At 40.2% G+C, this 13,833-nt stretch overlaps 2 protein-coding genes across 2 annotated transcripts in view; one reads left to right on the forward strand and one right to left on the reverse strand.

Moving 5' to 3' along the window:
• Window positions 1–6,378, forward strand: part of sema4gb (sema domain, immunoglobulin domain (Ig), transmembrane domain (TM) and short cytoplasmic domain, (semaphorin) 4Gb) — a 55,418-nt gene extending 49,040 nt beyond the window's left edge. The window contains exon 15 of the mRNA XM_087844805.1: window positions 418–6,378. Within this exon, the coding sequence (XP_087700931.1) occupies window positions 418–1,385 (968 nt within the window). The 3' untranslated portion in view covers window positions 1,386–6,378. The remainder of the gene's footprint in view (window positions 1–417) is intronic.
• Window positions 6,379–8,925: 2,547 nt separating this feature from the next.
• Window positions 8,926–13,766, reverse strand: mrpl43 (mitochondrial ribosomal protein L43). Its single transcript, XM_087844807.1, has 3 exons — window positions 13,501–13,766; window positions 11,489–11,595; window positions 8,926–9,216 (listed from the first exon to the last, which is right to left on the reverse strand). Exons 1-3 carry the CDS (start codon window positions 13,629–13,631, stop codon window positions 9,002–9,004), a joined length of 453 nt encoding a protein of 150 aa, XP_087700933.1. The 5' UTR covers window positions 13,632–13,766; the 3' UTR covers window positions 8,926–9,001.
• Window positions 13,767–13,833: the final 67 nt, after the last annotated feature.

A 13,833-nucleotide genomic window follows, 5' to 3' on the forward strand; every position in this document is an offset into this window, starting at 1 on the left:
ATCGTCCTTCCATCTTCCTTCTCTGCCAGAAAACTAAAGCTTTTAGTATCTATTAAGAGATTTTATTAGGTGTATGTTCCCTACCCATCCCCCAGGTCCCAGCTTACACATTTTAATCAGTTCCTCTCTTGCTGGAGGTCAGACAGGCCTGCTGACTGCACTGCAGAGCTCGCTACATTTAAAGCAGCTTATGAAATGTGATGGAAAGGGATGCTGGTGCTGTACACGTTGCTCGCCTTCACTTTTAAATTGTAACCTTGGTGACCCGACATCTTGTATATTCATTGCTCTGTCTTCCTGCATTTGTGTCACACTGTCTCTCACGTTCCTCATCCACTAGTCTTCTTCTGTCTTCCTCACTTCACTCTTCTTTTTAACTCCATCTCATGTCTCTTGTCCTCTTGTTTTTATCCTCAGTGGTCCATCGGAGGCGCTCCGTGATGTCGGGTGACGACGTGCTACTCCAGTGTGAACTACGCTCCAACCTGGCAACTCCACGCTGGACGCTAAACGGCAGGGAGCTCCAGGGATACGACCTCAATTCGGGCTATCGGATCGGCACAGATGGCCTCCTCATAATCGGAGCTCGCACCCAGCAGAGCGGCATTTACCGCTGCTTTGCTCTCGAGAACTCAGTCTCAGTTCTGGTCTATCTCTACACAGTAAGGGTTCACACAGAGCCGTACTTCCCTGTGGAACCCACAGCCACAACTAACCCCACTACAATTTTCAGCCCGACCGCTTTCTCTACCGGCAGCCCCACTGAGCAGCCCTTGCCCTCGCCTCCTGCCCCACTTCCTTCAAGACCTGAGTTTCAGACCTACAGACACATGGAGGCCGTGTACATCTCTCTGGTGGCGGTTCTCGGTGGGCTTTGCTTGGTGTTGACTGTGGTCCTTCTTTATGTAAGCTTCTGCACTAGACGAGCCTCTCAGGATCGGAAGTTCTCCCAGCAAGGTCTCCAAGTCCTAGGTGCCTCTGAGAGAAAAAGGAGCTCCCACCTTGAACTTAAAACCATCTCAAGCCACTGCAATGGCCGTCAGGGCCGTCGGTCCATCTCAGTGCCGAGCTTTGGGGACCTGGGTGATGGCTTCCTCCAGATAGTGCCAGGTGAAGGCCAGATGTCTCCAGCTAAAACACCTCCTCCGGCTCCTCCTCTTCCCATGCCACCCCCGCTTCCCAACATGGACTATGCCAACGGGCTCTCGGCCACTCTGCCCAGCGTGCTGAGGAAGATGAACGGAAACAGCTACGTGCTGCTGAGGCAGGCCGACCCTGACTGTATGTCCCCGCTCTACCATTCCTTCACAGAGGAGCTCAACAGGATCCTGGAGAAAAGGAAACACACACAACTGGACTTGCAACCCGATGAGAGTTCCATCTAGGACACCCCTCTTATGCTTCATCCCACTGTTATTTATTTTTACCCTAGCGGTGAGCCGTACTTGTGGGGGAAACTGACTATTTTATGAAGTGCTGCTCTTAATTGCACAGAGTACCTGCAGGTCATGTCATAACTTGGTCAGAAATATTCAGCCTGTTGTGTCTTCGGTGACAAATGGCCCAGGATTTCACTAATCAGAGACTGCTAAAATGTGGAGCTGTGAAAAATTACTTCGACCAAGGAGCTTAAAGATGATACCTAAAGTGCAGACTCTCTGGAAGTTTCTGAAAGATGGCAGTCAGACGACAAAAAAGGCAATGTTACAAAATAGGACATGGATACAAAAACTAAATTAGGCCAGGAGGTGATCAAGTATTTCCGAGACTGTGGAGAGATTCAAGAAGTTTTATAACCATGTAATATTAGATATCTGTGGAGCTTAAAGTGATAGTTCATCCAAAACATGCTAAGCATTAGGCTATTTTGTATAAATTAAAAACATGGCCTAAGAACATTAGCACCTAATGTGCTTATAGCTTTACCACCCAGTCCTGTGTATGAAGATGCACCTCTTTGTTGCTTGTCACTGTGTTTGTGGACTGGTATCATCACAAACTGCACAGTGAGCCGTTCTATGAGGTAAAAGAAGCTTTTTCAAGTGGCTTTTTTGAGAAGTCCTAAAAACATATTGATGAGGAAGATTACAAAACGGCAAATGAAACAATCCATGCTCTTAGGATGAACAAGGTCATCACGGCTTAAGTAAGGAGGCATCCATGCCCCCTCTCGTCTTTTTTTTATTTTTATAAATGCACAAACCTACCAAACTAAAGACAAATAAAAGACTTATGTGGTGTGAAGGTAAAGTTCTGTGTATGCCCAGCAAAATAAAAAGCTACAAGAGATTTAAATTTGACCAATCTCTCCTTCAAGAATATCGCTTTGGGAAGCATTACGGCACTTTGAATGTGGCTGTTACTTTTAGGTTGCTGCTTGGAAGTCCCATTATTCCCTCTTGCAGCTCTGGTTGTGTGATGTGTGGTGTCGAAACTGGAACCGATCATCTTGGATTTTTTTAGGAGAAGAGGATAATGTCAGAGGCAATCAAATCTGGCATGCGTGGCAGGTGTTCAGCACGGATTTTGTTGCTGTGGCTAAAAAAAAACGATTTTCTATAGACTGTTTAGATGGTTCATACCAGATGTCATCTCTCACATGCTTCAGGAGGTTAAAGTAAATATCAGTGTTGGAAAACTCTCCCTGAGAAATGACTAAACAAACCCCACAAATGTCTCCTGGCAGCACCACCTTTGTGCTTGGACACTGTGGACTCTTCCAGCGGAAACTACTCTTTGGATTCTGGATGTAACCAAAGACCAAGTTTGCATCAACAGTAATCAGCTGGATCACACAGCAGCTGATGTTTGCTGCTCTGTGAAATTCTAGATACAAAAGTGCAAGCGTTCATAACGGGACTTTTGGAGGAGTGTGCTAAAAATAGCTACCCTGGAATTGATCCAGATGTGCACAACAAGATGACCTTGAAGGGGAGATTAGCCTAATTAAATCAGGTATAAATTTAGATTTATATTGATTGAGATGAGCAGCAAGCCTTGTATATTTTTAAACTGGCTTGAAAGGAGGTAGAGTATTAATCCATATTTTCACAAAATTAATTGTTTGTGTAAAATATTGAGCAAAAATGAGTGAAAGTTGAGCACACAAAGCTCCAGGAATGGGTTTTGAGTGGCTTGTCATGTTTCAACCCACTTTTTCTATGATGCATGTCCTTTACAGAGATGTAACGAATGATTATTTTCCTATTATTTCTCACTTTAGGATCTGAAAGCTGTGAACGTTTGGCATTTTCGCTCGATAAACAACATTTATCTTCTCTGTTAAGCCGTCGGCCACAATCATTGTAATAACTAAAATGTTGACTTTAGTAAAAGTATCACTTTAAGAATCCACTTTTGATACAGCACACTAGAGCACAGATTTTAAGACAAGTCTTACATTTTAGTGTATTTATTTAAGCCACTTTTCCCCCTTGATTTGTCCTCATGTAAATAGCAATAAATATACGCCACTGTTGCAACCGTTAGTAGCATAGTGTGCTGTGCCAGTGCCAATGGAAAAACCTGTAGCAAACTTGGAACTATTTTTTTCCCTGTAGTATTTCTATTTTTAGCCTCTCTGTGGGAAAAGAGATAAAACTTTATGAAAGTAAACATGCAGTCTATTAAAGGAGCAGTCAGCGTGGTGGTCAGATTGATTGGTTTTTGCTGTGGATCACAGACTGGCTTCAGGGTTGTGGAAGCGAACCGGGAACCACAAACTGATGAAATCCTATAAATAAATTTTTAGATGTTGTTTTATATTTATATTTAAGGCCTATTTTCTGAATAACATTGACTGTTTTACTTTCTCTCAAAACTTCAAGAACATGGTTTCATACAAAAACAGGTAAAAAAACAAACAGAAATCACATGGATTTCTACAGCAAAAATTTTAAAAAGTTCTAGTCATCTATCGCTTAAAACAACGCTGAGAGCCAGGCTCACATTTGTCCTCTACTTTGCTAAAGCTGCACGTGGCAAGTTGCCAAACCCAAGTGGAGAAGACCTTCACACATGGAGCCCACAAAAGCATCCTCAGTGTTTACCTGACATTAGTGCAATGCCAAAACAACAAGAACTGCAGCTTTCACTGTATTTCCTCAACAAGGTGAACAACGCTATGATTAAATGCTACGTCTATATCTTACGGGGAAGTGACTGAAATGAATCTCTGAGCTTTTTGTAAACGTGTCACGGCCAGTGGTAAATAAAGATCCGTCTTTGCTGCAAAGTGTTGAATCAGCTCTCGTAGCTTCGGCACAAGCAGCGGCCCTCTCTGGTGGCTCTCATTGTTTATCTGTCAGACAGCGAGAGCCGTGTTTGGCTCACCTCCACGAGGGGAGGACAGCAGCTTCTTGTCTGTTTGCATGCCTCGCTGTCATCTCTGCAGGTACATCCAGCCACAAAACATTTGACCTGCGTGTCCTGGTTAGTCATGCAGGAAACAGATGGCGATACTAGTAGACAGGAGATGTTTTGCACTTGCAGGTCTTCTCGCGTGTCTTGTACTTTGGCATCATGGATTTTTACTTCTTTTTTTGCTGAGGATAATATAGTCCAGGCAGTCCACTCTATGCAAATAGAGGTAGAAGAAATTCTCTGTGACTAAAGAACCACATTAATTCAATCAAATCAAAGCACTTAACTGATTGCACGCTTGCATATTAAGCTGGTCTTTTAAAACTATGCACTACAGATTTTTTGGCAATCAATGTGCACCCAGCCACATCATGATTATTGCTTAAGAGAAACTCTGCAAAAGTGCGCATGTTATATTCCCCAGGAAGTCTGTGGCATCTGGGGAAGTGACAGTAGAAGTCTCTGGGTGATTCAGGAACAAAACAACATTTTTTTTTAAATTAAGTAAAGTCAGAACCACGGCCAAGCTGCTATCACCACAAAAGTAAAAATAATGCGACAAAATTAGTAGCCTGTAACTAAAAGGGAAATTAATCAAATAGCTGGCAAACTGCACACACAAATCTCCATGAGCTCATACACTGCATACAGAAATACACTAAATGACTGAGGTTCTCCTCTCCCCCTGCCTCCGCTTAAATACTCCCAGGCTTAATTGCCGAGTGGATTCAGCTGCAAAGGGCAGTGCATACAACTGGAGAGAGCGTAAAACACACAGACAGACACACAGACAGGCAAAAGCCTCAGTGTGCTTTTATTACAGCACATAGCATCATTATGTGACAGCACAAATAAGCTGTTCTAAATGGGCATATTTGCATTTAGTATCGGATCAGTACCACTATCATAAAAACCTTGATCTGACTGTTTTTTGTACTTTAGTGTCAGCGTTAAAAGCTTTTCAGTTTACTAAACACTGAGTATAGTGTGTTTGTCAATGTTTTTGCCAGAAGCCACGCGTCCATTTTTACTGTATCCTAGTAAAATAATAATCTTGTTACACCCTGTATCCATAAGCAATGCAGTGGACAAATTTAAAGGTTACAATGAGCTGCTTTTATATATTTTAAATGCCATATATATGCTTTGAAACTACACTATGTGATAAAAACCTGAACTTAAAGTTCTTGCTTCATACTTTCTCCCACACTTTGCCACTTCATCTTCTGCTTTCTCCCGTTTCTGATCAGCCCTTTATAAAAAAGCAAAAAAACAAACCACTTCACATGTTTTGATCCTAATCTTCTGTCCTCAACTCTTTTCATCTCTGCTGCCTCTTTTATTACCACTGCTCATCACTTCTACATGACAGCATCATCTATAACCCTCGCCGCTCACATTCACACTCGCTTCTCAAGGACCCGGCTGAATTTCCAAATGGTCACAGTGGCCTCTAATCAATTAAAGCCGGCTTTTAAAAGAGCACTCGAGTTTGTGGTTTTGAACTTGTGGGAATTCAAGTAACAATTGGATTTTCTGTAGCAGTTTAAGATGCTGTTATGTTATGAAGCTCTCAATCCGACAGCTTAAGCATTCAAAGGGATGTTTTATGTTTCCCTTGTTAGCTTGTATAGTTTCAAATAATGACAAGCTCAAGCTTCAGACTGCTATTTACATTTACTTTCTGGCAGTTTTTCTACTCTTAGATCTATATGATGTCAGATAGGGCTGATAACCCTAATATGGCATCTCATGTACAGAAGCTCCACCCACCTGCTGCTAGTCAAGTCAATCAGAGGGCAGCTGGCTTAAAGAGAGAGGCTAAAACAACTTGTTTCCAGACAAGACAAGACAGGCCCAGCATAAGACAAGTAGGATAATTTTAGACTCGGGTTTATGCAAAGGTACTGGAAGTTGCATAATAGGCCCACGGTATATATTTAAATCAAAATTGTACAGTGTAAAATGTTTTTGTTTTATTTTTTTGCTGGTTAACATTTAATTTCAATCAAATGTGTAAAATAATTGCAGCTTCTACTGTGTTCAACATGTTTGTGTTATATAGAATTTTTTCTTGTAAATGTCTGGGTATTTCTGAACATAGTGGAAGTTTCACCTGAATCTAAGGTCATTGCTGCTGCTATTTCACTGTCATTCAAGGGCAATCCGTTTACAATAAACACTCTATTCTGTACTATGGACTTAAACTTAATTAGTTAACACGTTGGCTGCTTTGCGTTCACATGAAATTGTTTTGGTTTTTTGGGGGTTTTTTTTTTTGCTAACTGCATAGCAAAAATGATCCTGCTGTTTATGTAGATGTACTTTCTTCTTTGTGTCGGGCCTAAACAGTTCACAGCTTGCACTATACTTTCTTGTGTGCTTTGTTAAAAATCATGCATACTAAAACCCCTGTAAACTGTGACACTTTGATTCAAGCTGGTTCTGTATTATTTTTGATGTAGATAATGAACTTCTCTTTGTTGTCTTATCAGATTATAGCTGGCCAAAGTGATATCTCATGTCTTATTTATTTCATGTCATTCAATTTCCTCTGGCATTCATGTAGCTTAAAAAAGTGTTTGGATGACCTTTAGCTCGGGGGAAAAAAGGTTCATTGTCAACAGCCCTGAGAGGAAGTCATGAAACAACATGCAAAATATGTTCTCACTCGATTCTTCTCTCAAGATACCTGGTTGTTTTTAGCTTGTGGCGAGTAGCAAGGCCACTGTCCTCCACAGGGAATGAATCCCACTCCACCCCATAGTCATTTATATGAGCCAGAGGTATAACATAGACTCAGGGTACAGAGGAGGGGGGTAAAATTACCATTTTTAGAGCAGCATTCACAGCTGTAACTAAGCAACAACAACTTTATTTAGTGTCCTTGCGCAGGTCAAGCTGTGCCATTTCCCATCAGGGATGGCGGGCGTGATGCGAGAACAGCAGCTGCGATATCTGTAATTGGTGTCGGAGATAAATTAAAAATACAGGAAATGAGAATAGTATGGAGGACTGTAAGTGCCAAAATTACTTTAATGGGTTTTCAGAACATGTTACCAAAAAAAAAAAAGTCTGAATAAAAAAAATAGATGCACCATTAACAAAAGAATTTAAAAATTGTAACAAAACAGCATCTGTCTATTCCAGTCCCCTATTTATTCAATTTTCATTTTCTACCTATCCCCTCCCCCTGACACACAAATACAGCAGTGGCTTTCAGATGCTGGAAATGAGGTTGGAGACTCAACCTCATCAAGCTAACTGACCAGAGATCAGTGGAAACACAAAGAAAGAAATGCTTCATCTTATACTCATGTGATGATTAAAAGCTTGGATGGGTTGATGAAGGGGTTTGGAATCTTAAAACTGGCCATTGCAGACTTTAACATGGGAATGGCGGAATACATTTATCTGTGTTGGATAAATGAAGACTTTATTCTACGAAACAGGCAATGCCCCTTTTTAAATCTGAAATTTACTGATAAAAAGTTTGGAGATTTAAAGTTAGAGACTTTTATTCCAAGTGCAGCCTCCATGTCTGAGTCTAATTTAACACTGGAATGCTAATTAGAAAAGATACGTGGGAGAAAGTGAGCGAAATGAACAGCAGCATCTTCCTGCATCTCATCAGCATCCTTTGCAGTCATGTCACTCTCCCACTCCACATAAACGGTCACATTGCCGAACCATTTCCTGTGGCCGGGGTTATAAAGTATACCATTCGCCTGCTGCAGTCTTCACGTTGGCTTCATGCAAAGACTTATTTGTATTCGTCTGATGGTTTCCACCTGGTTGTATTTGTTTTTTGGAGAGCAACACTGGGGGTGAACGCTGAATGCCTTTTGCAGTCAAAAATGATGAATTCAGTAGAAGAAGTGCAAAGAAAGCAACCAGCAGTTGTGCCAAAATTTAACGCCTTGTTGAATTTGAACAAATCACCCGCTGGACGAGTGTTAAGTTTTCTGTTCCTGTTACAGAGGACAGCTCACACTGAAGGTTAAAGGCTGTCCCTCAGCCCATCACACAACCATCTGTCATGTTCATTTAGGCTGTGGGATATTTAAGGACACCTTTAAATCTTGTCAGTATTAAGCCGTGAAAACATTTACATTCACCTTGGAGTACAACTTAAGAAGAATTACATGTTTTTTAAGTTTTTACACTGAGCGATGCAGACAGCACAACGGCTACTTCTTCTTCTCTCGATGTGCTGAAACCCACCTCTAAAGAAAATCTATATTTAAACATCAACATCTGAAAGTTTTTTTATTTATTTTTTTATTTCAAAGTTCCATCTGCGGCACTTATTAAACGAATCTTTAAATAACCTTGAGATTTAAAAACAGTTATCTGCTCTTTAGTATGCCCCCTGACAAAGCTCTGGTGGATCCATTTAAAGTCTATTCAAATGTGGCATTTAGAGCTGGAACTGTGAGCATTTTTCCTTCAAGTGGGCTCTGCTGCAAACAGAAGGAGATGGTTAAAAAAAATAAAAATAATAATCAGACACAGTGTGGTATTATCCAGGGAAAAAAATCAAAAGGAAGCCGATGCAGAAACTGTTATTCACCAGTGATTTAATTTAAACTGCAAAAAATACAAATGGAAGTTCAACATTTCCTTTCGTTAGTCCTTATTAAGAATCTGGTTTCTGTGGCCTTATGGGGCCAATAGACGGGGGCCGGTTGGTGAAAGGGTGCCACAGGCCCTGGATGCTGGGACTGTCTGTGTGGAAGGGTTTGCGGATGCGGATGATTTCCAGACCGGACTGATTGGTCAGCTTAGTCAAAAGCTCGGATATCTGCTGAGACGTTTTGCTCGTGATGGTTTCTTCCCTCACGTTGCCATTTACTGCAAAAAAGGAAAATATATGCGACTTTTAAGAGGACACCTACAACATTAACATTAACAACAATACCTTCTACCTATGTTATACTGCCCCCTACAGTATCTAAGACTGCTTTATGGCAGTTTACTTTTCATGCTTCTTATTAAGTTAGTTAAAAATGAGACAGAACAACAGATTTTGGATATAACATTAACACAAACTGTCTGTTTCTAAAAATGTTCATTTGGATTTGGCACATGGTTTCATAGCTGGGTATTACAACAGTGAAGTTGGATGAAAAATCTACCTTATCCATACTCAAGCTTTTTGAAAATGGAGTGTTCATTAAAACTTCTGACAAAATGTTTAAAAATCAAATGAAATATTAATTTGCATATGTGACTTTTAATTTGTTTCATATTTGCTGATGAAGAAGTCTAAAGTATTAATTCATCAAATATGATACAATTGGCGTGACAGGGTTAAACACTATTACATGCCTTCTATATGAGAAGCTGGAAATAAAATATCAGTTCCCTATCTGCAAAATTCTCATTTCTACAATGCTTCCAAATTTGCTGTCAGAGATCCAGGATCCAAATATTTTAGAGATTTTAAGCATCCACCATTCTATAAATGTCCTTATTGATAAAGCCACAGTACCAGATATTTACCCTAAAAATATGAAGAACCTGATTCAAGGAGTTTTCAGATAATATGAAAGAAATGTTAGAAAATATGCCTTGATGCATGCTCAATCATACAGGTAAGGAAATCCTGAGAAGATTATTATTTTTTTTCTGGACGTAGTGTTTTCAGCGGGGCAAACGTTTCATCCCCATCCAAGTGACTTCTTCAGTCTCAGCTGACTGCAGGTTTCCCCAACCGTATGAACAGAACATCTGCATAGCCAAATATGGAGTTTCCTCAACAGCCTGAAGACAGAAGGATGCCACACCGAGGATGTGGAAAGCGGGGGAGAAATTTGCCTGACAGAAAACTCACCCAAACAGTAAAAAACATCCTTGCAGGGTTAAATTTAAAGCCAAAGCAAACTCTGCTAGTCGAATTGATCACAGCTACAGAAACAGCAATTCAAAACATCAACTTTGCAGATGTGGAAGCAGCAACTGGGGACGAAAATGTCCTCAGCATCCAACATCAACATGGGGGAGAGGAAGGCACTCACATCGCTTAGTAATAACAACATTATCATCCTTCCTGCAGACAAGGGTAGGTGCACGCTTTTGCTAAACCAGAAAGACTAACATGAGAAAATTTTGCTGCTGCACAGTGACAAAAATACTTATGAGCCCCTGAAATGAGAACCAGGTAGTTGTTACAGGAAGAGGGTGATAGACTGTCTGAAACAGTTAGAGCAAGACATCGTTATTGAGCAAACCTCATACCACAGGCTATACCCAGGAGAATCTAAACCAAGTCTGTATGGTTTACAGAAGATACATAAACAGGGTGCACCTGTAAGACCAACTGCCTGTATGATCAACTCGGTCACCTATAACATCAACAAGTTGCTGGTTTCAATTGTCAACCTATTGGTGGGCAGCTCTAAACACCACATCAGAACACTTTGGATTTTGTTGAGAAGGTGAGAGATGTCATTATGGAGGCTGTTGAAACAGCAGTCTCGTATGACGTTACATCTCTCTTCACTTGTGTTCCAGTCTCTGAAGCAGTGGAGGTAGTTTGCAAGAGATTACAGTATGACCATAACCTCAGCATCAGAAACACTCTCAGCACCAACCCAATGTGTTTGCTCTTTGAACTATCCAAACAAACATACTTTCACTTATTTCTCTTTATTTTTCTACATAACAAATGACAGTACAGGCGTGAAAGAAGAGGAGTATTTTCTCCAAGGAGACTAAATATCCCCAGCATAGAATCAGTTAAGTCTTATCTCATCTTATTTTAGTCAGGCACATCTGTGATGGTTAGATTGGAAGCATTTGAAAGCTTACCATCTCTAGAGAGACATGACTAAATTCCTACATGATTACCATTCATTTTGGTACTCATCTTTTTATTCAGTATACTTTATTGATTACTCAGTTGAATATAATAAATGTTCTAATAAACATTCAGTTGCTCTCTATTATAATTTCATTACCTTTAAACTCCTTAACTGAAGCTTGTAATCTTAACTCCTTCTCTCTTTACTTTATATCTACATCAACAAATGATATATATTCAGAAATCTCACTGTCACTCTGCTTCACCATTGTTTCAGTAAATTTATTCAGGTCTGATTTGAACAGAGCTGTGGGCACTTACAGTATTCGGCAACTATTTTTGGTACTCTGCAGGGCTGCGGAGACACATAGACGACAGTTCCAGGGTTCTTGTTGGCATAATCCACAACTCCCTCCTCGATAAAATCCCTGAAAAAGCAGATTAACTGTATTACAATTTGGTAAGGGTGACAGAGTTTTTTGTTTGATTTTGAGCCATACCTGCCGATTATTTTCATTACTGGTTAATAAATTATTATACTTTTGTTTAAATCACACAGTCTGAGCGCAGCTGTATAAAACGGAAAATTAAATGACAATCATATAATTTAATTTTATGCTTTGTACTACTTTTCATTTCAAAAAGAAATGCATGAACAGTTAAATAACTGATAATAAAACAAACTTGGGGGGGAAAAAATCTTTCCAGATGACAGACATCACCCTGCAATTTTCAGATATGAACATTATCTTTAAAATACAATTTTAGAAGACCACAGACTCCATCCTTGGATGTTTTAATTGGTTAATGTGAAGCTGGACCCTTTCACTATTATTATGCAAATGCACAGAATTTGGCCTATTTTGTGTGTTAGCAAGCAGATAAACAGCTTAAAATGAATCAACAAAAACATTATTTTTATCTTTAGGCTACTGAAGTCACAGAACATTCAGTCATGAAGTCAGAAACTATTCTGAGCAGTGAAAAATTCTGCTGAGAGTCTGCAAATGTAACTGCTGCTAGCATCATGATGTGGCGTTTGAACAATAAAGGGCTGTTGGTGATGTCTGTCAGCATCTACTGCCAGTGCTAAAAGATTCTTCTACTATTTATGATCCCTGAATCCATATCACAGGAATGTGATGATCATCTGGCTTTCTGATTGTGTGTTACAGAAGCAGGTAGTGCATTTGAGCCTACATGCTATAATAGGAACTGCAAAAACCTGCTTAACTGCACATTTTTTGGCCATTTCTAAAATACTCTATCAGTTACACCTTGTCAGTACTGGGTTTGACCGCCTTTTGCCCTCAGAACTGGCATTATTCTTTGTGGCATAGATTCAACAAGGTGCTGGAAACATTCCTCAGAGATTTTGGTGCATATTTACATAATAGCATCACATAGTTGCTGCAGATCTGTTTGTTGTACATCCTTGTTGCAAACCTACTGCTCCTGCTACTAAAGATGCTCTATTAGATTGAGATCCAGTGAGTGCAGAGACCATGTGAGTACAATAAATTCATTGTCATGTTAATGAAAAAATATTGAGAGGATTTCAGCTCTGTGACATGACATCAGAAGGCGACTTGGGGTTCATTATCTTGCCCAAGGATACTTCGCTATGTAGACTGGAGGAGCCGGACATCAAAACACCAACTTTCTGATCAGTTGGTGACCCGCTCTGCCTCCTGAGCTACAATTCATGATTTCATGTAGTTTACACCAAATTCTTACTCTTCCATTCAAATGTTGCATCATTTCCAATTTTCTATTGTCCAGCTTTGGTGTAGGTTCAGTTTCCTGTTCTCAGCTGAAAGGAGTGACATCAGGTGTCTTCTGCTGCTGTAGCCCATCTACTCCAAGGTTTAACGTGCTGTGCTTTCACAGATGCTCGTCTACATCTTTAACTTTCCTCAAAATTCTGATGCTTGTTTGGACTTCATCTGGTCTTTGGCCATGTCTACATGTGTTCGGTTGCTGCCATTGTGATTTGCTCATGAGATATTTGCATTAACGAGTAGTTGAAAAGGTGTTCCTAATGAAGCGGCAGATGAGCATATTGTATGCTATAACGTTATGACAAATAGATTTTTAACCTGCTGTTGGCTTACAGCATCTTTTGGATTCCTCCACCGGGAAAGACGGCTGATTAATGAAAATAATGAGGTACAAGACTGACGTCAACATAATGGACTGGGATCTAATCTGAGAATAATTACAAGATCTAAATCAATAAAAGTGCTAATCAGGAAACCAAGTAATCTCTTAGATTTTTTCAAGGCCGTGACTGAGAGGAACTGTCTACATAAACTATCAAATACTTCTCTTACCTGGCTCCCAGCGAACTCTGAGCCTTTTTGGAGAAGACGATGGAGATTCGTTTTAGCTGGCAAACGTACCGACCGACTCCATTTTGAAGGACACTTCTCAAAAAACGACTCGGTGTCCCTCTGGAAGTCATCGTTAATCTGCTCTTTTTCTACTGCTGCACAAAAATAACACAGTCAAACACACTAAACGGTAACAAGGCTCTCAGAGGACAACCTGACGGGCATGTACACAGCGCTGTCCGTCAGTAACAAGTTCCGGAGTGAAACGCATAGCTGACATAACGGTTAACAAAAAAAGATACCTTCTAGAAGAAGACTTCTTTCGTTGACATA

The sequence above is a fragment of the Neolamprologus brichardi genome, chromosome 8 (assembly GCF_056152115.1).
Source record: "Neolamprologus brichardi isolate AB-2024 chromosome 8, ASM5615211v1, whole genome shotgun sequence".
Lineage (NCBI taxonomy): Eukaryota > Metazoa > Chordata > Actinopteri > Cichliformes > Cichlidae > Neolamprologus > Neolamprologus brichardi.